Below are 23,524 nucleotides of genomic sequence, written 5' to 3' on the forward strand. Positions count from 1 at the left end.
TCGTTCACAGATGCTTGCTCTCACCTTTAAAAGAATGTATCCACACAGTCATTCACATTGCACACATACTCATAGTTCACCATGACCCTTGTTGATGTAACTTTGAGAGAAAAGGGGCACTTCATATTCTATCATCAGAGCATCTCTAGAGAAACCTTATGTCTGATGTACATTCCCTCAGGTACATGTGTCCTCCTCAAAGAGTCACTCATTAATCTTTGAGCGCTTCCTATCAATGCAAACCTGTCCTCATATCATCAGCACTCTCAGTCAACCTCATAACGCAAGCAGTGACAAATTGACAGAGCTGTAGAATGACCTCATGTCAATTTACATTGTAATGTATCCATGGATGAATTATGAGACATGAAGCAAAAAGGTTCCACTTCCCACCTTTATAGGAGCGACGTATTCACATAGGTTATTTTCTGTGCTTTAGAGGTTGTTTTTGTTTTGAGTGCCTGCATTTGTCATTCTAACATAACTGCTGTTATACTCTACTTGAACTGATAAGATTGGAGGAGGCTGAATTTCAGCATTTGGCTGCCCTGCAACTTTGATTTAACCAAAGATGGCAGATGATTTGTTTTTTTATGATCAAATGGGAAGTTGTGAATTATTTCAAAAAGAGCAGGTAGTTATAGAAAGTACTCTGCAGCAGTCTTTTTTTTTTCTTTTTTTTGTTTTTTTAACTTCAGGATATTTTTGTGACCTGCGGTTAAACTGTCCTATGTCTTCTAAATACAGCTCTGCCCAAACCCAATTCAGCTGGTAAGGATCTATCAGGCATAGCTGGTAAAGTTTTATTTATTTTTTTTTTTTATCTATTTATTTTTTCAATAACTCCATGTCAGCAGAAAGATGGTCAGGCTGCCTCGTGTTCAACAACTTTGATTTGCCCTTTGATACTTGATTGATGTTAGTTTGGGGGTATTGTTAGGTTACATTTTAATGCTGGACCTGACAGGAGAAAACAAGAGAAGAGGAGTGAGGAGGTAGGAGAAGAAAAAGAGACCAAGTACAACCAAAATGGTGAAACTAAGCCCACCAGCAGCCACTACAGAACTCATGAAACTTAACCAGCTCAGCCCAGCGGTGTCAATACACCCACCCAGATGATGGTAGTAAGTAAGGCCCTCTGGCCATGAAGAAAAGGGCCCCAGAGGTCAGGGACACCAGCGTTGGGCTCCTCTGGAGACTGGTGCAGGAGTAAGTTGGATGCAAGACCCAGGACCCCACAAGCCCAAGAACAACTAGCTAGATTACAACTAGCTTAGCTTGTGCTAGCTTCTCCCAGTTTAAGCAAAAGGCCCCACCTAGCAAGTTGTAATTGGTTCTTTTGGTATTTTATGTTGGACACACAAGCTGTCTGTCCTCAACTTTCAAGAGTGTAAGTGGTGTTCTGCAGATTGAAAACAGAAGTTCTGGGTTGGTTCCTGATTTTGATTATACAAAGCATTCTTTGGTTCTGAGATAAACCATGTATACCGTCATGCTTGTTAACCTTTGTAGGAGCACTTGTTGACCATTGTCATGCCAAAACCCAAACCCCAACAGCCAGTAATGGAAGCTGTTTTGGTTGACTTAACTGGCACATTTACTAGAATAGAGCTAGCAGCATCCAAAATCAAATTTCCTTATTTGCAAACTGGATGATAATTTAGTTGGTGCCAAAAGAGCTATTAATACCCTTTTCAAACAAAATGTTTCCAGCACTGTTCCAGGGCTGGTGCTAAGGCCAGTCCTAAGACAGTTCTAGCTAAGAACTGGTTAGGTCTTATACAGCCAGAGAACCACTATAAACCCTCTAAATCATTTCAAACATCTCTTCTAAAACCTGTTTGACTCTCCCTCCAGTGTATTCTGAATATCTGTGAAAGACCACAGTGCAAGGAACAGTTCATCTTCACAAAAACAACAGCTCATGATGTCTGTCTTGGTTTTCCTGTAAGCTAAGCTACTGGTGCCTCACTATGCTCCTTCCGCTCTCTAAATGAGGACGAAGTCTCTAAACTTCTAGTCAGCTCAAAACCCACAACCTGTCCTCTTGATCCTGTTCCCTCTGACATCCTGCAGAGCATTTTACCTACAGTCAAATCTGCAGTAACTCATATTATCAACTCCTCTCTTAAATCCGGTGTCTTTCCTTCTGCCTTCAAGCAAGCTCGGGTTACCCCGCTGCTGAAGAAACCCACACTCAACCCAGCCCAGGTTGAAAACTACCGGCCGGTCTCACTGCTTCCATTCATGTCTAAATTACTAGAGCGTGCCGTCTTCAGTCAGGTCTCACAGTTCCTCCAGGACAACAACCTGTTAGATCCATATCAATCTGGATATAGGCAAGGTCACTCTACTGAAACTGCTCTCCTGTCAGTTACTGATTCCCTACGGCTTGCCAGATCCACTGGTCAATCCTCAGTCCTTATACTGCTGGACCTGTCGGCTGCCTTTGACACTGTCAACCATCATATACTGTTCTCCAAACTCTTAGAGCTTGGCATCTCAGGATCTGTCCTCTCGTGGTTTACATCCTACCTCACAGGGAGATCATTCAAAGTATCTTGGCGAGGGGGCGTGTCCAGATCACATGGGCTAACAACAGGGGTGCCTCAGGGCTCGGTGCTCGGCCCTCTTCTCTTTTCACTATACACCTCCTCACTCGGTGCAGTCATTAGCTCTCATGGTTTCTCCTACCACTGCTATGCAGATGACACTCAGCGTTTCCTTTCTTTCCCACCTGATGACACAACCGTCTCAATGCGAATATCAGCATGCCTTGCTGATATCTCTGCATGGATGAAGGATCGCCACCTTCAGCTAAATCTGTCCAAGACTGAGCTTATTGTCTTCCCAGCCAGTCCTTCTTTACCGCCACAGATAAGTGTGCAGCTTGACTCAATCACACTAGTGCCTACATCTTCTACCAGGAATCTTGGTGTCATGGTAGACAACCAGCTGACCTTTAAGGACCATGTTGCCTCGGTTTCCCGGTCTTGCCGATTTGCTCTCTACAACATCAGGAGGATCAGACCCTACCTGACTGAACACACGACCCAGCTCCTGGTCCAGGCTCTGGTCATTTCACGCATTGACTACTGCAACTCCTTACTGGCTGGCCTGCCTGCATGCTCAGTTAAACCTCTGCAGATGATCCAGAACGCAGCAGCACGTCTGGTCTTCAACCAGCCCAAAAGAGCTCATGTCACTCCGCTGCTAATTGCTCTTCACTGGCTTCCAGTTGCAGCACGCATCAAATTCAAAGCTCTGCTTCTGGCTTACAAAACAATAACCCAAACGGCTCCGGGCTACCTTCACTCCTTAATCCAGAGCTACACTCCCTCTCGAAACTTACGCTCTACCAGCGAAAGACGCCTAGTGCTCCCACCACAACGTGGTGCAAAATCAGTAGCTAGACTCTTCTCCTCTGTTGTTCCCCGGTGGTGGAACGATCTACCAAACTCCGTCCGATCCGCAGAGTCCGTATCCACTTTTAAGACCAAGCTAAAGACTCAGTTGTTTAAGGAGCATTTCCACATTTAGCTTAACTAAATGAGTCAGAAAGATTTGTCCAGCTTTTTGGCTCAACCAAGTACTGAAGAAGCTGTGTGCACTTATGCCCAAGATGATATTGTGTGATGAAATCATGCACTTATGCCCAATTTGATATTATGTGATGAAATCATGCACTTATGACCTAGTTGATATTGTTTGATGAAATCGTGATCCTGTATTTAAATAAAATGACTAAAAAAAAAAAAAAATTATATGCACTGCACTAGCACTACATGACAGCACCTGGGTCCAACTGGACTCAAAAGCGGTCTGACTATCACTTAATTATGACGTCCCATCTTGTTTGAATTCATGCTTGTGTTGTTCTTCCTCTCAAATGTAAGTCGCTTTGGATAAAAGCGTCTGCTAAATGACTGTAGAATAGAATAGAATAGAATAGAATTAATGTCACCAGTCTAAAATTTAAATACAATTTAAACAACTGGTGCTTGTGAAAGCTCCCAGTAAAGCAAACCAGCAAACCCCCTGCCTTACAGGGGGCATCAAATGCTGATCAGTATTTATGCACAGCGATACAATCGCAATTTATTAAAGCTGTTTTCAATAGGACTAATAATAATAATAATAATTTTTACTTTATTAATCCAGATTTAGAAATTCAGTTCTGCTTTTGACCCATCTCTAGATATACTAGAGAGCAGCGCCACATTTCAGTGCTCAGGGAGCAGTTGGGGGGGTTTAAGGGTCTTGGGCCCTGGTGTGTATTACAAGACAAGCTGACTCTTAAATAATCTAGCTATATAAACTAAACCGCAAATATTTAAAAAAAAAATTCAGCTGCTAATGATGAGCTTGTCTTTCTCCTGCTGCTTTGACTTCACATCATGTGGCTCAGTCATTTTTTTAATCATTCTTTCTTAAATCAAGCAGACTAAAAGCTAAATCTGCTCTGGATTTTTGAACGCAGCAGTCTTAAAGTTTAGCCGGTCTGGTTGCTCTCTTTAATTGGTCCCCGCTCAGCCTCCAGCATAAATGATTCTTACCTCTTGCCCAGCAAAGACTTGGTTGTTGTGTAGCACTAGATTTCCAAAGCTGATGTCATTCCGAGTAAAGCTCTGCACTGGAACCAGTTTAGCGAAAAAACAACCGGGACATTTTACTTACTATCATATTTAATGTTTTTAAGGTACTTTTGTGTCCTTTTGTGTAATGCATTGTATTAACTAAAACATAGTAGTTTTTTTGTTTTTCTTTTTATGTTTGTTTGTTTTGTTTTTTTGTTTTGTTTTGTTTTATCAACCCCCCCATTTGTCCCCTTTGGAGTGGCATCCAGTTAGCCCAGTAGGTAAATCGTACTTGTATGTTTGACAATGCTTATGTATACTAAAAGGTCAGAAGTGAGGCTGCAAAGCTGCAAACGAGTGAGACTGAGTTGACATATACCATCAAGATGTTCACATAAGGCTTTTGTGTGAAGTGCAGTAATGGATCCACCTGAGTTAAAAGAATGGATATCCACTGTAAATGATTGAAAGCTTTTGGCGCTGGGATGTCATTAAAAGAGAACTGAGGGAATGGAAATGATTGCATAGGTAAAAATGAAAACTGATTGGATGGCAAAATACATTTTTGTCAGCAAATCAAGCACTTTCATGCAAATTCCTGCAAGCAATTTTTCATTTATTCACACATCTGTCATCTCAGTCAGACCTCAGACGTCAAGTATGCAAAAGAGAAAAATGGCAGTGGTTGCAAGACAGAGGAGCCAAAGGCAATGCTTTGCATAAAAAATGGTTATGTGTGATTGGCTGACAGTGATGGATAAACAAATGAGCTGGATCTGAGGTCTCTGCAGCATCACCTGCAGAGACCGGTCTCTACAGGTGATGCTGAGGTTATTACAAATTTAACTTCAGGACTTGAGTTGTTTTATGCAAGAAGTACAAAAGAAGAATTATTGGAATTTTTAGTTTGTTCATTTGAGTGACACAGCTTAAAAAAGCTTTTTTTTTTTTTAATTTTTCAACTTTAAGAATGATGATATACGGTTATGAATGTTCTCAATTCATAACATTACAAAAATCATTAGGATAATCGTTTATTTAGGAGGAAAAAAAAAAACTTGATCACAGTCCCTGAATAGAATAATTTTGATGATAAAGTGTCGCATGTTTAGATATTCTGTCTGCTCCAATTACATCATAAGTGTAAAGAAAGACCCAGGTGCTGCTGTGGGCAAATTTTATGACTCTACTAAAGTCAAACGTTCATTTTTGGTTTTTCTTGTTGTTAGTTTTTGCTCTGACACACAAGGAGCTCATTCATTTTGTGAGCACACTGTGTACCTGAGAATTTAAAATATGGATCGCTGCCAGAAAACGTTGCTACAGTTTAGGTTTTTATTCTCATGAGGACGACATTTCTGGCGCTTTATCCAGGTTGTAAATAAAAATGGTCGGAGTAGTACAGAGTTGTAGCTTTCCAGCTAGAGTTTATTTTCAACCAGTCACTCTTTGTTAAGCACAATGCATCAGCCTCGCGGGCTCTGCATTGTTGGCTTATTAAAGCATGTGCGTTCACCCCAGAATCTGCACTTTGAAGCGTGTGTGTACCACCTACCACAGTTGAAATCATGCAAGGGTTAAAACATTTGTTGCTGACTGAAACACATTAATCACTGCAGTAATTTTCAAGTGGGAGGCTTTTACCTATTTGTTTAGTCAAATCTAGGTAGTGACTGCATTGTTGTTTTTTTTGTTTTTTTTTTCGTCGTGTGCTGTGTGTCACTCCACAGGGATTGAGCTGCAAGAATTGAGAGCAGAAAGGTGCATTTAATATTTGATTATATGGTAGCACTTTATAAAACTATAGTTTAAAAAAAAGGTGTCAATTTTTCAAATCGTGTCAAAGTATTTTTGTCTTTTCTCACTTGTGAATATTTTGTGAGAATGCAAAGACAGAGCTCGAATTTGCAGTGGAAAAACAATTAGGGAAATAGAGTAGACAAATGTAAATGAATTGAGGTCAGCTTGATTTTATTTCACTTTGGAGAGATCTCACTGGAGAATAATAATGATAAAAAAAAGACTGTTTCTCTTATTTAAAGTGAAAACTTGAGATAACCCAGGAGATTGGGGTGCAGGAGCTCACTCCACCCGGTGTAAATATTACAGCTCAGAAGCTTTAAAGTTTTGTTTTGTGTCGGCATAAGAGAAAGAACAGCACGGCGGGAGTGAAAGAAAGACATGCCAAAAAGGGGGGAGGGTGGGAGTAAAAGGCCTGGGTCAAGTCCTCAAAGTGCTGGACTGTTCTAGTTAAAGATCTTTAAATAGGGTGATTCACTAAAATGCTTTACTCTCATCTGTCTCTGCTGTTGTTGAGGTACCATGGGATAAAGTGAGGGCTGAGCATCATGGGAAAGTAGGTTGGGGTGATGACAGCAGGGCAGATCTTGTCATCGCTGGATGAGCAACTCAGCCTTACTTGTGTTGCCCAAAGGGATCAACAACGTTGCCTTAATAGTGGATTACTGTCCTGAAATTAAGGACACACGTCATGATAAGCAACCGTCATGCATTAAACATTAGCAAAGTCAAAGCAGTAAGATAACTGATGCACTAGAGCTGAAGTTGCTTTGAATGCCAAGATCCATCCATGTGGTTAGTGGACTCATTTACCTTCCATCTGAATTCGTCACAATTTCCCAGTGCAGCTGATTACCTCCAATTTCAGGAGACTATCTGGGGAGGGGGATTCGCTGTGGAACGATGAGCAGAGACTATGGTGTGTCTGGATTGTTGAATGCCAGTTAAGTGATCTCTATTGGATGTAGACCTAAATGGAGGCTAAATGGCGATGCAGACGCTCCTCTATCCGATGCTCATTACCCGCCTCTCCCTTCCTCAGAGACCTGGCTCAGCTTCACATTGAGCACTTTCCTGCCAGGAGGAGGGTGATTAAAACATTTTCCTCAACAAAAAGCCCCCTTCCCCCTCGCTTTCTCTCATCGTTTCCTGTTTTCTCCCTCACCCTCCTTTTCTCTCAGTGGTCACCTCCTCCCTTTCTGTCTTACTGCTGTGTTTCTTTTTTCTCTCCTGCATGTCGAAGGCACTCCAGGCAGTACCTACCGTATGTCAACTGATTTGTCTTTTTTGTCCAGCCTGTGATTGCAACACTTAGATGCAGGCAGGCTACAAATGGTATGTGAGGATGTTTATATGCTGGCAGACAATGCTGAATGAGATGAATGATGAATCGCATATCATTGTAATCCAGACGACAACAGCAACAATATTGGCAACAACAACACAAAATTTTGGAAATCAAAAGCTGTTTGAAAGTGAATCACGGCAGAGCCTCAAAGCAGCAAGCAGATGGGATAATCGCTGATGTACATGCAGGGTATCATCCATCCGGGGAGGAGCGCAGGCCTACGCATTTCTCTGCCAAGGCTCGATGTACTCGAGACCCAGATGGGCAAAGATGTCCTTTTCAGTCTTCGCTGCCAGGAACTCCTTCTAGAAAGAGGAAACAAGCAAACACAAAATCACCAACCTGTGCAGGAATTCGAGAATTTATGTCCATGACATCAATGCAAACCCATCATTTTACAACTTAAGGCCTCACTATTCCAAGAAATGTAGTTCCATCTGAGTTCATTGCTCATATTTGGAGTCCTGCATCCTTTGTAAGCTGTCAATATAAATCTAAGATGCTATTCATCCAGTCCGTGCCAAGGATCAGGCATGTCATAATGGTGGAGATTTACATTTGAGCATCCACCTACCCTCCACCCCATAAACACCTTTACCTTGCTCTAAGTGATTGCTCTCTTCAGCAGATGAGTATTTTCCCTGACAAATCATGACAGGGCTATTAACTGCTGGCCGTCTACCAGCACAGTGCGATGGGTTATGTCTCTATAGGAGTGGTGACGAGGCATGACTCACCTTGGGAGCGAGACAGCCCAGAGAGAGAGGGGGCTGTGATTCTGACATGGCCTGCCTTTAAGTGCTAAACTGGACTTGACACAAGAGCTTGTCAGCTCCGACTGCCAGCCAAAGGCAGAAATAACTGAGAGCAACTAGTAGGCAGGCAGGAGAGGGGAAAACCACTACAAGGCACGTCTCCCTTCATTCCGACTTGTTATTTTTTAATGCAAATGACGGGTAGGCCTTGCAGGGCGGGGGAGTTTTGGGTACACAGTGCAAGAAGCTGTTGTTGTATCAGACCTTCCAAAATCTCTTTCAAGGGAGATTGGGTTGAAATAAATGACAATTTATATAATTTGTGGTTTTGGTTGTGATTTTAATATTATTATATTATATATATTATATATTATTTTACAATTATTTTATGTTAGCATTAAGGAAAGTAACAGTTATGGAAATCTGAGAAGATTGCTGCAGTAAAGTGTGGAAACTGTGTTCCCACCAGGAAAGCACATCAGCTTTCTCTAGAATGCTGCATGATAATCAAATCAAATTTTATTTATGAAGCACTTTTTATACAACAAGAAGCACAAAGTGCTTTTCACGACAAAAAATTAAGAAAACTTTTAAAAGTTATAAACACGAGCCACTACAGGCTTATGTTTATTACAGAGCAATTTAGAAAACACACAGACACAATCATACTTTCTCTTTCTCTGTCTCACACACACACACACTAAGCACACATAGAGCACATTTGTATGAACTGTACAAAATTCTCTGTCATCAATGACAATAAATATAAAATATAATTTAAAAGAACGTTCGCTGACTTTTGGTCATCAGGAGGTACTTTGCCGTAAAGCTGTGTATCATCAGCATAGCTGTGAAAATCAGTGCTGTACCTCTTGATGACCTCTCCAACATGTACAAATTAAAAAGCATTGGGCCTAAAACTAATCCCCACACTGATTTTTATGGCACCTTGAGGAGCATGCATCCATACTTAGCACATATCCATCCATCCATCCATCCATCCATCCATCCATCCCGTCCGTCCCGTCCACCCACCCATATTTGAGGTTGGGTTGCAGAGACAACAGCTGAAGAAAGAAGCCCAGATGTCCTTTTGCTGGCCAGTTCTACTACCTTTTCCTGGGGGGATCCCAAGACATTGCCAAGCCACGTCTTGGTGGGACATGCCTGGAACACCTCCCCTGGGAGGCATTCTAACCAGATGCTCAAGCCACCTAATCTGGCTTCTCTCAATGTGGAGACACAGTCACTCTAGTCTGAGCCTCTCCCAGATGACTGCGCCTCTACCTAATCTCTAAGGAAGAGCCTTTCTTTTTCAAATAAAGAAGAAATAAAGAAGAAACAAAGTTATTTTAAACTATTTTGCTGTCTCTTCAGTAATAACATTTATTTTTATTATTATTATTACTTAAGCCAAGGCAGAGGTGTTCTGCACTGTAACTTTAGTGTATGTGTAATCCTTTAATATTCTCACTGTGTGCCCGCAGTAGGCAGTGAGAATGTTTTACAAATAGGTGTCATTCCCAAATTAAAACTGTGAGTCTTGTAATATTGAATTGCTATCACTGTAACACTTTTAATTGATCTTGTCTAGATTGTCCTAAGCTGAAGTTTTGAAGACTAAGGAGATCAGTCAATACACTGACCTTTCATTTGTCTATTTGTTTGATCTTAATGGTTCTGGTAAATTCTGTTTTGTTTTTTGGTTTTTTATCTATTTAATAGTAGGAGTAATAGTGTAAATGTAGCTAATCTAATTTAGTAAGATTAACTTCTCTTACAGTTGTATGGTGTGATTTTGTGATACCGGTGCTACTGGTCTTGGCACTCATATGGCTAGGAGCGGCCCTGCCTCAAATACACCTCTAACCACCTGGAGAGTTGGTTCAACCACTCAGAACTATTAATATGTTTTCATTCATCCTCTTTCATCCATCCTTCCCTTCCTTGTCCATTCATCTATCCTCATCCCTCACCCATTCATCCTTGCAGCCTTTCTCCCCAGCCATCTGTCCTTTCTTCCCTTCTTCATACCTCCTCTCTTCCTCATCCTTCCTCTTCATCACTCATCTTTTCCCCTATCTCAACTTTTTCTTGTGCCTCTTAACAATATTTTTTTATGTTTATTCTTGTTTATCCTAGATAAATAAGAAGCATGTTCTCTAAGTAAAATCTGATTAAATTTTTTGGGAGTAATAGTAGATGACAAAATGAGCTGAAAGCCATGGACCCAATTTTAAGTTGAAAACAATCTCCCAAGATCAATCGATTCAAAAAGAGAGATAAACCAACTATTTTTACAGGAAAGACCTACCTGGTATATGCTTGTCATGTATTAATAAATTAAATATATTAATATTTTTTTCTCTAAAATTTCTAATTGTATTGGCAAAATTATATACAGATGTAGCTTTACTTATATAATATAAATAGGTACAGATAGCGTATCTAGTTAAAGCAAAGAATATAATTAAAATAATACTTGTTTTCACATTTTAAATCAATATTTGATATCTGTGTTGATATTTGGCATAATATGTAAATATGAAGATTATCTATAAATATATTTAGATACATACCCTATATATTTCTACATAAATAAGTAAACATGTACAATTAATACATGTATAGCTGCTCATATTTTTATATTTATATTTGTACTTTGTATATTTTATTTGATTTAAATTGAATGAACCAAAAAAAGCAGCCAGACTTAAGTTTTTAACCTCTTTCTACTTTTTTTCTTGTTGTTTTGTGATTCTTTTATTGTTTTGTTAGTATATCTAATTATTTTAACCACTATTAATTAATATGAAGGAACACAGCAGTGTGTAGCCTATGTTGCAGACAAATTATCTTCCAAATTTTTATTTATTTTATTTATTTATTTACATATTTTTGCAGGGACAGTACAATTTAACATTATCACCCATTAGGTAACAGATGCAGTGTACACAAGGCTTCTAGCCAAAGGCTAATTTACAGCCCCTGTCCCTGGTTAGGCTTTTTGATCTAGATAAACAGAGTTAAAAGTTAACGACAAAGGTAAAAGTACAGTCCATTTACAAGTTACATTTAAAGTAAAATACATGGATAGGAAAAACATCCAGATTAGGTTTTCAGTGTTCACAGTGTTGTTGTTGTTTCAGCCAATGCTTCAGTTTTATAGAAAAGAGCCTCATGTCTGACAGTGACTTTAGATCCTGTGGTAAAGTGTTCCATAACTGTGATCCTTTGACTGAGAACGATGATTATCCCAGAGTGGTTCTGCACCTTTTGACTCTACAGTTCCCACTCACGCCAGCTCTTGTTTTTTGTTTTTCTTATTATGAAAGCTAATGGTGAGACCACAAGCATCACCATGTTAAAAAAAAAAAAAAAAAAAAAAAAAAAAAAACAAGACTGGATATGTTGAAATTACCAGTCTTAAGTCACTATGCATTTGTTCTCCAAACAAAGTTCGATAACTTTCATTTTTCAATTATCCTATTTGTGCAGTGCATACAAATCTATCCCTTTCATTAAAACAGTAAACCCACATTGTTTAAGTGTGATATTTGCTTATGATTATAAATCCTAACAATACTTGAACTACATTTCCCATCCTCTAAGATCTCATTTTGCATAATCTGCAACTATAAATCATAATTGTCTTCATTTGATTGAATTTCCTATGTTTTCTTATACTGTAGAAAGACGACAAGATCAGTCCCGAAGGCTAGTAATGTAAAGTAATCACTATTAATGCTGTCCATGTGTTTACATAACCAGTTCAAACAGCACTGCATATTTGTGTGCACCAAATATGTCCTGTTTAGTTCTATCTACATTTAAAAAAAGAAAAAAGTTAATCTTAGGCACTGAATTCATATGAGTGAAGTGAACCCAGAAAAAATAAATAAATAAAAACTTTTGCATCACTTTAAATGTTAGAAATATCTCTTTTGTCAGTCTAGGAGCATATTTTATTAGTTAATTTATTTATCTATCTATTTTTTATTTATTGATTTATTTTAGTAAAACTGATCTGTTTTCATTCATGCAGTCTGAACAGTAATTATTTATTTAGCAATAAAATATTTAATTGCCCCCCCCCACACACACACACACACAATTTCATCACCCTCACAAAGACAGATTGAGGTGGATGGATTTTTTTCTCTTGTATAATTAAGTAGTGTCATTTGGTTTTCAGCTGATATGCTGATGAAATTCAGTGAGCAGCATTCAAAACAAGATCAGTTGGGCTTTCTGTCAATGACTGCCAACTTTGTCATTCCAGAAGGATTTCCACTGTAATATACTCTGTAGTGGAGTTTGGATGCTTTGCAGCGAAATGTCTTTGTGCATTCCACTGAAAAAGCCCTGAAAACGCACCAGAAGTCGACTTTAGACTCACTCTGCTGTTGAATCTCATCCAGCGCTTTGCTGAGACTTTGAGTTCACAGATCCATGCTTCAAAGACAGGCTGCAGAGCAAAGTCCTGCATTTAGATAATTCAAATGACAATTACAATCAGTAAATTTTGCAGGGAGTTAGCCAGTTAGTTAGGAAGCTGTAGCAGATGGTCACATCCCCTCACTGGTTTTATCCTTTTGTTCAACTATTTTTGTCAGCATTTTAGGATTTCCAGCTTCCATAAATCATAAATCATTCAGTCTCTTTTTAGTCCAGCTTAATCTGTGAGGGGACTGGTCTCAGGTGTCAGTGTTTTTATAAAAAAAAGGTTCCTATAAACTACAACAACATTTTGCTGCACTAATTAGAAAAAAAGATGAGTCTTTTAGAGATCTCCATCTAAGGTAAAAATGTGAAAATGTGTGGTTTATACTTGCATGTCTGTCACTCTCTTTCCAGTGCTTACATCTGACATAATTGATAAAAAAAGCACATAAAACAAATACTGATGATGCAATATTGGTGCAAACTGTTCTGCTTCAATGCAGCTTAGAGATTAAAATCTGTTTATTGTCTCGCTGCTTACGTCCATGTACTTAATGTTGCATTTCACTGGGGATGGCAGACAGCAATGGCCACAAAAAAAAACAAAGAAAGAGAGGAAGAAAACCTGGGTGCAATAAGCCATAAAACCCCTTGTGATGAACGGAGTATCTCAGATTATCCTTTGCACTCATTTTCTCTTGCACACAAAAATGTTCCATCTCCACTGTGAAAGGGAGTGGTATCTCTCCTTAACACAAAGGGTGTATTGTTGGTAAAATGATTACATTTGACTGGAACCATCCTGAGGTCCATTAAGCGGTCTACCAATGCCTGTATTTTTCACTGCTCTCATAACCCTGAGCCCATTTATTGCCTTAGCCACTCTAAACACATTAAATACAGACACACAGCTGCAGTTTATGACGTGGCAAGCTGAACTGTATTAAACATGGACGGGATAATAATTGGAGACAGAATCAAACAACAGAGGAATCAAAGAATGCCAGACAAGGGCAAAGTGAATCAAAGTAGATATAGATTTTTATAGAAAGGCTTATTGTTCTGAGGAAACAGGAGACCACTCAAGAGGTACAGTTAAAGGAGAAAACAGTGCACAGATAGGATTCTCAGCATTACCAGTTTAGTCATTGTCCTGGATCAGAGCTAAAGCCCTCTGTCCCACGCACTTACCATTTTTCACAATGCCTACAGTTCTTAACATGCCCTCAGGTAGATGCTGCTTTATTTACTGGCTACAACACAGCATGGGCTCTGTGGGACATAAATCCACAAACCTTATGTACCTTTGAGTTCTCCCCTGTAGGCATACAAAAGAAGACTATGCTTGAAATGGCTAAAGCAGCTTTGATTCTGGGGCTTTATGGTGTATCAAAAGGAGCTTAGAGTTGAGGAACAGAGAGGCCGTTAATGAGAAAGAGAGGCTATCTGTCTGAGACACTCATGTTGTCAGCAGCTGGCAAACCGTCAGCACCACAAGCCTAAATGGCAGCAGTGTGTGTTTTTGCGAGCCTGTGTCCTTGACTTAATAAGGCGCTAATCAGCTACATGTTGCTCTGTCCGCCATGTAATGACATCCCTCATGGAAGTGAACACATATCAGTTCCTGCTAAACATCTGCCCCTTCCCTGCTGCCCGTCATCCTCCCTCTGCCACCCGGCTCACAGCTTGATGGATGGAGCTGATGGACATGGCTGCCTGCCCGACTCAACTGACACATCAAAGAGACAGAGGGAGACAGAGATGGAGGGAAAACCTGGTTCACTGTTCAACCCAACCCTGCCAGGAAACACTTTGAGGACATAAACATGGAGGAAGCTCAATATCAGCCCCAGCAAGTTTCACCCTCAATAAAGAAAAAGAAAGAAGGAGGGAAAAAACAGGTAGTGGGTCTGAAACTTTTAGGAGGGAAAATGGATTTTAATTGTTTAATAGTCATTTAATAGTAAAAAAGAGAGAATTTCAGCAGCTACTAGGCAAAAAGCAGAGCACACCTTGGAGAGCCAACCAGTTTCACATGTTTTTACCATTCAGTCCATGCATTCAATTTCTAAACCTGCTTAACCCAAAGCCAGATCACAGAGTATTTTCTGGAATAATTGTTGTTTTTAGACATTCCCAGGAAGGTAAGGACTATAGGTTGTGTTGATAACTTTCTGTTAGCTAACTCCAAAAAGTTTTCCTTGTTGTTACCCATCTACATCTTAGACTTAGATTCAGATTCACCAAGTAGTTAGCTCAGGCTAACTGAATCTATCAGTTGGTAAAATTTCTCTTTATTGCAGTTTGTTGCATGGTTCCACACAAGCTTAAAGACATATTAATTAACTTTTCAACCTTAAAACTTCGCGTTCCAGGCTTGTTTGATGAGACATTTGCATCTATTATGTACATTTCTGGAGCGTTCTCTACCTAGCAGCGTCTCGAGGCTGAGAAACTGCAGTATACGACTTTTTCAACCAGGATGCTGCTTGACGTTGAAGCTGAGTTTTGCTTTATGCGCCGCAAACATGCCAGCATACGGATATAAACACACCGGCTGTTTTGAACGTACACCGTGGCTAATTCAGCAAAGAAATGCAAGAAGACATTATCGGAAGAAGTAGGGGGAAAAAAAGAGAGAAAAGACAGAACAAGAGATAAGACAAGAGTCAAGGTAAGGATGTCTTTTACTGTCTGGAGAGAGCTCACAATACAGGAAGGATGCAAGATGGATGCTGAATCATCTGTCGATGGGGGGCGCGTCACTGCAAAATTGCAAAAGTTTAGTTTTTTTCTTATGAAACAAACTGTAATTGTTATCAATTAAATAGCTTAAACAATACAACATGTGGAAAACAATTTTATATACAGTAAGACTGCAAAGTCTAAGACAGATATTTATTTTACTCTTGAGAGATATCTATAGAAACCCAGTGAGACAAAATGAAAAAGAAGTCTGCAAATGGAGCTGAGCGAAAGGTCACACAGCTAAGTATGCAAACACAGCTCTAAATCCATGCAAATTCACCATGCAAGCTCTCGAGCAGGAAAGTGTATCTGCACATAAATTTCACTGAGTGCTGTCATCTCATTTTCAGTGCTGACTTTACTTAGTAACAGCAACGATGACCAAGCAAAGATTGAGAACCAAGTATGGAGGTCAGAGTCCATAGCAAACCCACAACAAGCTGAATGTTTTACCTTGTTGTACTGTTGTGGATCTGCTGAAAAAAGAAACAGCATTCAAGTTTAAGCACATTCACTTTTAGTACAAGATACATTTCCATCAGAGAAGGCTGAACAAAATCTGTTTTATTTTTTTTTCACAGGAATTTCATGTTATCAAATAAACTAATATCATCAGTATACTATTTTTTTATTATTATTATTTGTGCTTTCTCCTTCTCCTTGACAGTTAGAAATAGATTACCTTATCACCAAGAGATCAAGAAAAAAAATCCTTTGATTGTCTGTAAGTTAATTTGGCTTTATTGCAGCGCACAGGAAAGGGCTGACAGGAGCAGAAAAAGTGGGAGGTCGATTATGCCCCTGTGTTTTCCCTCTGCAACAATCTGCTGCACACCCACTCTTCCCCCAAGCTCCGGTCTGCAAGAGTTGGGCTCACAGGACAGCCTGAGCAAGCAAAGACGGCACAGACACCTCACTAATCACACCAGCAATTAGTGCAAGCATCATAAAGCACTGCTGCCTATAAAAGAGCTATTGAGTTTAGTGTTATTGTCATTACCTGTCCTTCTCCAGCTTGCTAATCAGCCCATGCGCTGGGCAGAGAGGCAGACAGGTAGAAAATAATGATTTCCCTAATCAGAAACAATAAGATCCTCACTCGACGTCCCTCGTGTTATGGCGCTTTGCTCTCGTGGAGGAGTAAACATTTGCAAATCACAGTTATTTAGCTGATTAGGCTGCCCAAAGGCACATCAAAAAGTCTGACTGAGGTGTAATAAAGGTAGAAAACATTCTCGCCAAAGCAGCAGCATGATACTTTCATTCATTCATATTTCATTTTGCAAGTATTGTCATTGATTAAACGAGCAACAGTGAAACAATGACAATTTACGACAGTTTGATGCAGCAAGTCATGCTGTGCAATTTTTATAATAATATATGCAGGGGAAATGGCTATATGACACATTTCTATCTCTAACAATATTCAATATTCTAATATAAAACAACCTTCAAATGTTCTCAACCATTTGCATTTAAACTTTTTACTTTTTTAAAAAGCTTTTTTCATAAAGATTAAATATTTACTAAAAGGTTGGTTGGTGTAATAAATATTACATTTGCATTTGCATGACCTGTGCAATACAGTCTGATGTAGCTATTTACTTATGCAACGCACAGGAAAATGTCACCTAATACATTTGTGTGTATTAAAATGTTTAGAACATTAGCATTTTTTTTTTAAATGGCTTCACTGGATCATTTTGTAGATGAAAATGCAAAAACAGTATGTTGTAATAATATTTAAATATCAGTGACTTTTGTTAATATCTTTCTAGAGGCAGAAATAGTTGCTCATTTATTCATGTAACATATACACTGTGTCATAAATGATCCACATCTGCCCTTCTGACTCCCCCCGTGCTTCATTTCTCTCTGTTAAAAGCTGAGTTTTTCTAAAATTGCTCTTACATCAATGTTGTCTGTGGCACAACTTCCAAGCACACATTGAAAAACCTAGATAACATTACTGTTAATGCTAACATCTGCTTAAAGTTGGTACTGAAGGCTAACTCAGGACACCAAACCCATTTCCTAGCATTAACTTTTGTATGATGTAAAACTGGGTTTCATGTTGTTTCTTTCAGAGGAGGCGGGGCTACTTTCAGAACAACACATCTGGACCACGAAGGCTCATGGGAGATGCCAAGTGAGCAAAAAATTAACATTTTGATTGCTGAGCTATACATTTGAGTAAAGTGCTTTACTTCCTGTGTTATGTTTACAGTGTTGGAAAGTTCTGCTCTGTTTGAATTTTAAAGTTGGTACCATGAGTGAGATTATTAATAGTGTGTACGATACAGGTCTTAAGTAACTTTCGGACATTTAATTTGGAATAACTGAATGCTTTTAAGTTGACTTTTTATGAAATTGAGTCAGTATAATTTAGTCTATTTGAAGGAACTAAACGATTTGTGTAAATCTGACTCAAGAGTTAGTTCAACCAACTAGGGGGTATAACAAAAATGAGTTAAGTGAACTACTGGGTTTGAGTGAAGTCTAATGGTCGTCTATGTTGGTAAAACTTGGTCTGTTAAGTTTTAGCAAAAGTTAAAACTAAAGTGGTTGAAGGCAACAATTTGTAACTCAACTAATCCTGGATTAGAGTATGGTTAGTGAATGAGATATTTATCTGCTTTCGATACCTGTGGACTCCATTTTAGGATAATGGCGGGACTGAAGTCTATCCCAGCTGAGCATAAAATACCACTGTTACAATGCTTTTTATTTTACCTCCAACCTAGTGTTCTTTGAAGGAAAAGAATCTCCAACGTCTGGCTTCTTATCATCAGTTACATTTTTTCCCTAACAAGAAATTTGTTTAATCTCCATCTGAGTGGCAAATTTCACCACCATGGATGTTATGTGTGTAAAAGTCATCAGTCATGTGGGTGTTGTACAGTTTGTTATGAGATGGTTTTAGCCAAGGTTTACACATATGCATTTCAGATGTCAATAGAATCACTTCTCATTTACTTTAAATGGAGTGACGTAATATGTAGCCTACTTGAATTCTGCAATTGAGGTATCAACCAATCAAACCGCCTGACTTTTTATGTGTCTGAACGCATCATCAGTCCTGCTAGCTGCTGAGCTTTATGGCCTCACAGTCATGTGAATAGAAATCCTTTAACAGCTGTCTACAGTCATTTGTAAAAAAAAAAAAAAAAAAAAAAAAATGTAAGTTACAGAAAGGGTCTTTAAAGTTGGAAAAATATTTTGGATTAAATTTTATTGTAACCACGACAACAAATTTGTTGGTTACAAGCTAATTAGTATGTATAGCATTAATGATTTCTATTCAAGTTGAAATAACCAGTGAAAGTTGCATCATGTAATATGATGTGATTGCTTTACTGAATTATGTGTTGATCCTTTGGCAAACTATGGAAAACTCCATGTTGCTGTTTGGAGGATTCCTCTAAAAAAAAGCGTCCCAATCATTTCACCCTACCACTCCATAGTACACATTTAACAAGTTGGCTTTACTGGTAAAAACACATATGCAAATTTGTTGTTTTAGAAACTTGAGTTAATGGGAACAATTTGAGTCTGTGGAAATTAAACTCTATAAATGTTGGTTTGTTGTAAACACAGGAGGCTATGGAAGAAATCCAATGTGATCTGTGTAAATTAGGTAATGGTAGTGCTTGTTGTCTTTATAAGTATTCCTTTATGTTCCCCCAAGAAATTAAGTTATCAGCCATGTAACTAAACAATTTAATAAAGTAGTTCATTTATAATTAATATGTCGCAATTGTTAAGAAAAAGTAGCTAAAACCTCCAAACATAAACCACATTTCTAAGCATTCAGTTTTCATGAAATTACCTAAAGGTCTTTCAGTTTTTCTTCCATCTTTTTGTCTGAAGTTCATGAAGTGTCTTAGAAGGTGCTGCTGTGCAAGTTTCCTAGATCTGCAGAGACTGAAACTGTAGCTTGACTCCTGCCCATATAGACTCAAACAGAATGGTCTTCTAATGATTACAATAAATTCACTTTCTTTGCTCCATTGAAGCCCATAAATAATTAATTGGTTTGTAGAAGAGGGGTTAGTTTTGCATGACCAATTTGCTTCCTGCTTCAGACATTGTGATCTGATGCTGCAATGTCAGCCATCTTCTCATTCTGCTCAATTAAATACAGCATTGCGACTAAATATGAGCCCCAGCTGTGAATTTTAATGTCACATTTTCACACTATTAGACCCAGGATCTTATTAGTCTTTTAAAACAATGGCTGAGCTAAAGAAGGTTTTCAGAGTGTATAAATCATTTCAAATTCTTCACTTAGCTGCTGTTTAAAAAATGTGCTTCTTTCCTCGAAGATTTCAAAGACGTTCGATTTCAAACTATTTGGATGTTCAATAAATCATTTACATTTTATTTATAAAGTACTTTCATATATGTGTAGCACAAAGTGTTTTACACAATCAAAAGGATTGCACATTGAAAAGAATATAAAATAACAAAACCCACACCACACTTTCTATCACACACACACACACACACACACACTCAAAGCATGCCCCGCTTTGGCTTATAATTTGGCTTAATGCTGATGTGTGAAAACTATATCTTGGAGATCCGTCCGCATCAGGAGTCCACACTGCAACCATATGGTCTGCAGCCCTGAGGTCCTCAGGTAGACCGTTCCAGACAAGGGCCGTAGTGGTAGAAGGAGGCCTAACCTAGGTTTTAGTTCTGACCTTAGGAACAACTGAAAAGCCGGTACCAGAAGACCTCAGGGTCTGCGAGGGCTATGAGTTCTGGAGTAGTTGTAGACTTATTGGAACAAGAGGAAATTACAATAATCTGTTCAACTAGTAATAAAAGTATACATCAGCACCTTTGTGCTGGCAATAGAAAGAAATGGGCAGACTCTGGCAATGTTTTTAAGATGATAAAATCCTGTCTTTGTGGCATTTCTAATATGTGGAATAAAATCCAGCTCCGAGTCATGTTAAGAGAGCACATCCATTCAAGTCTTTGCAGAGTTGGTCTGCTGGGTTCAGGCACAGTCCACGACTCGGTCAACCCATGAGTTTTGTACAATTACTTGATTTCACTCTTATGTTTTCTTGGCAGTATGCTTGGAAATAATCTTTTGACCTGAGATCCAGATAATTTTGGAGAAGCTCTCAGTCCTTATTGCGGAAGAGTAAACCTATGTCAGGCTGCTGCCATCACCATTTTTAACTCATGAGGAATAGTAATGAGTAGCGTTCAGTGCTTGGTTTGCTTCACATGCTGGTGTGAATTTTGATGAAATAGTGTAATCTTTGTTTGATCAAATCTGATAGTGCAAGAGTAATTCTTGTGCCTTTTAACAAGCTCCCAATGAGCTGTTAATTAACTTTTCAGTACTTTTACAATAAGCTCACAGTTGGCCATCAGGCACATCTGAAGCATAGAGGGATAGATAAGACCTTTATCCGTCCCCTGTGGGGAAGTTCTAGTGCACCATCAGCAAGACAGAAGGATCAAAAGTAAAAGTCTCAAAAGAAATTATAAATAAAACTAAACTGTTGAGATATATCCTTAAAATAGAAGAATAATAAGATATAAAAATGAAACATTGTTCATTATTTACAACATTTACAATAATATTTTGTGCTGTCTTTGTGCATTGTGTGTTTTTGGTCTGCTGGTGCAGTGCTTGTTATACAGTCTAACTGCTGCAGGAAGGGCGCTCCCGCACACATTTAGGGTGAAGGAATCTGTGGCTGAAGGAGCTCTGCAGTGCTGTTAAAGTGTTCTGGAGGGGCTGAGCTGTTCTTTAACATGGACGACAACTTCCACTTTTCTTCCACCATCTCTACTGGCTCCAAGGGGCATCCCAGTACAGAGCTTCAGTGAAAGTCTGTCTTGTCAGCTGTTTTTGGTCTGTACAACACATCACCATTTAAGACTCAGCTGACTTATTCTCCAGTTTTATATGCAGGAATGACTTCAGTAGGGTAAAAATGGTTGTCCTCTGCAACGTCTTTTTGTCCTTATCAAAGAATTCTGGATTTTATTCATTGCAACTGTAAGGTTTATATAGACAGGTGTGAACGTGGTCTAGTTAGGATGCATTAAGAAGAAGATGAAGTGCAGAAGTTTCTAATAGGAGTAGGCTATATCCAAAGTCAGTTGCATGTGTCATAATAAAGGTTTAGAATACTTTAGCAAATTGGGCGTTTTTAAGTCATGTATTCTATTAAATGTATAAAAATTATTTTTTCTGCCCTGTACTACTCACTTCTCTCACCCACACTCCATTTCTGAAATGATAAAACATTTATCTTCTAGAATTTTTAACCATAGCTAAAGTAACACCTCCTAAATTTAATTACTATGCAGACTGTCACATACAGCCTACAAATGTTGGACAAATTCACATTTTGTCATTGGAACTCTGGTTCTGGGAATAAAAACAAAAATAATTTAATCTGAAGGGACTGTGCATGGTGTCTGTCATAAACCCAAATAACTGTGATGTTTGACTCTGCAAGAGAGCTATTTTTGCAATGGTGCACTGGTGGGCTTTGTGAAGGTATTTTTGTCAGATGCGCTTTTTTTTTTTTTTTTTTTTTTTTTTTTTTTTTGATGGCACTCACCTTGTATTTTGGTAACTCCCTGTGGTGGCCTATGTGTCATTAAGGAGTCAAAGATGCCCAGTACTGTGAGCCAGTACTAATCAAGGTGTGTGGGGTAGTTTTTGTATGAGGGCTTACAGAGGTTCGGGCTTTCATAGCAGCATTTTTACTGGAAACATGTATTTTCTGTTATTTCCATGAATGTATTAAGCAGTGTAAACATCAAGAGACCCTAAGCCTCTAAAATAAACATCTGTGACCTTTTTATCTTTATATCATGCAACCAATAACTAAGTCGACAAATAACACCCTCAATCTATTAATACCATCCTTCTTCTTCTTCTGTCCCTTTCAGCAGTTTTTTTCCTAGGAAAATGATTCTGTTGGGAACGCTGCAAGGTTCTTTAATCAGTTCTTATGTGACTGTGAAATTTGTGGAAGTAAAACCTGCGATTTGCATGGTGGTGTGGTGTTAGCACAATGACCAAGAAGGTCGCTGGCTTGAGACCTGGCTGGGGAGGAGTTTGAACAAGGGCCTTTCTGTGTGGAGGTTGCATGTTCTCCACATGTATGCATGGGTTCTCTCTGGCTTCTTGAACCAAGCAATTCAAACTGAAATTAGCTTTCACAGTTAAAAATGGCCGTGTGAATGTACATCAACCAGTAACTCAGCTAATGTTAGCAATGCTACACCGGTGGAGTTAGCCAGCAGCTATGTAAACATAAGCCTGACAATCACGCCCGCTCTGTCCCCCACCCCTGTAAGGATGCTTGCAGGGAAGGAGACGCTGCCTTTTCGCCAACAACTAAAGATGCAGGTACAGCTTCTGATGAAGACGTCAATTTTTTTTTTTTTTTTGTTAGACCTTGTAAATGCTCTTAAAACCATGTCAGGGGTCGACAGTCACGAATATACAGTAGCTACAGTTACATTGTGTGTAACTGACCGTTTAGGATGAAAACTGAATAAAATAAAATGGATGACAATTTTACACGTTGAAGAGGTTTGTCATTGTTTCTCTCATTACATTTATAGCCTGTAATTCAGTCATTTTTATTGTTTTTCTGTAGACATCAATACTGACTGGCCAGACCTGTGGACTGTCCAACAAAAAGATTTTAAATCCAAGAACACCTGTTTGGGATCCAAAACAAAAATTTGGGTAAGTTTAGATAGTTGCTATTTTGGGTAACTTCTGAAACACTGGACGCTGAGAAATGTTGTATGTTTGTGTGGGTGTGTCCATTTGGATGTACTATATGTGGGAGAAATTG

At 38.8% G+C, this 23,524-nt stretch overlaps 1 protein-coding gene across 1 annotated transcript in view; it reads right to left on the reverse strand.

The window, feature by feature from the left end:
• Positions 1–6,545: 6,545 nt before the first annotated feature.
• The window catches only part of dntt (deoxynucleotidyltransferase, terminal), a 125,887-nt gene continuing 108,908 nt past the window's right edge, over positions 6,546–23,524 (reverse strand). The window contains exon 11 of the mRNA XM_042009579.1: positions 6,546–8,030. Within this exon, the coding sequence (XP_041865513.1) occupies positions 7,944–8,030 (87 nt within the window). The 3' untranslated portion in view covers positions 6,546–7,943. The remainder of the gene's footprint in view (positions 8,031–23,524) is intronic.

Source organism: Melanotaenia boesemani, chromosome 16 (assembly GCF_017639745.1).
Source record: "Melanotaenia boesemani isolate fMelBoe1 chromosome 16, fMelBoe1.pri, whole genome shotgun sequence".
NCBI lineage: Eukaryota > Metazoa > Chordata > Actinopteri > Atheriniformes > Melanotaeniidae > Melanotaenia > Melanotaenia boesemani.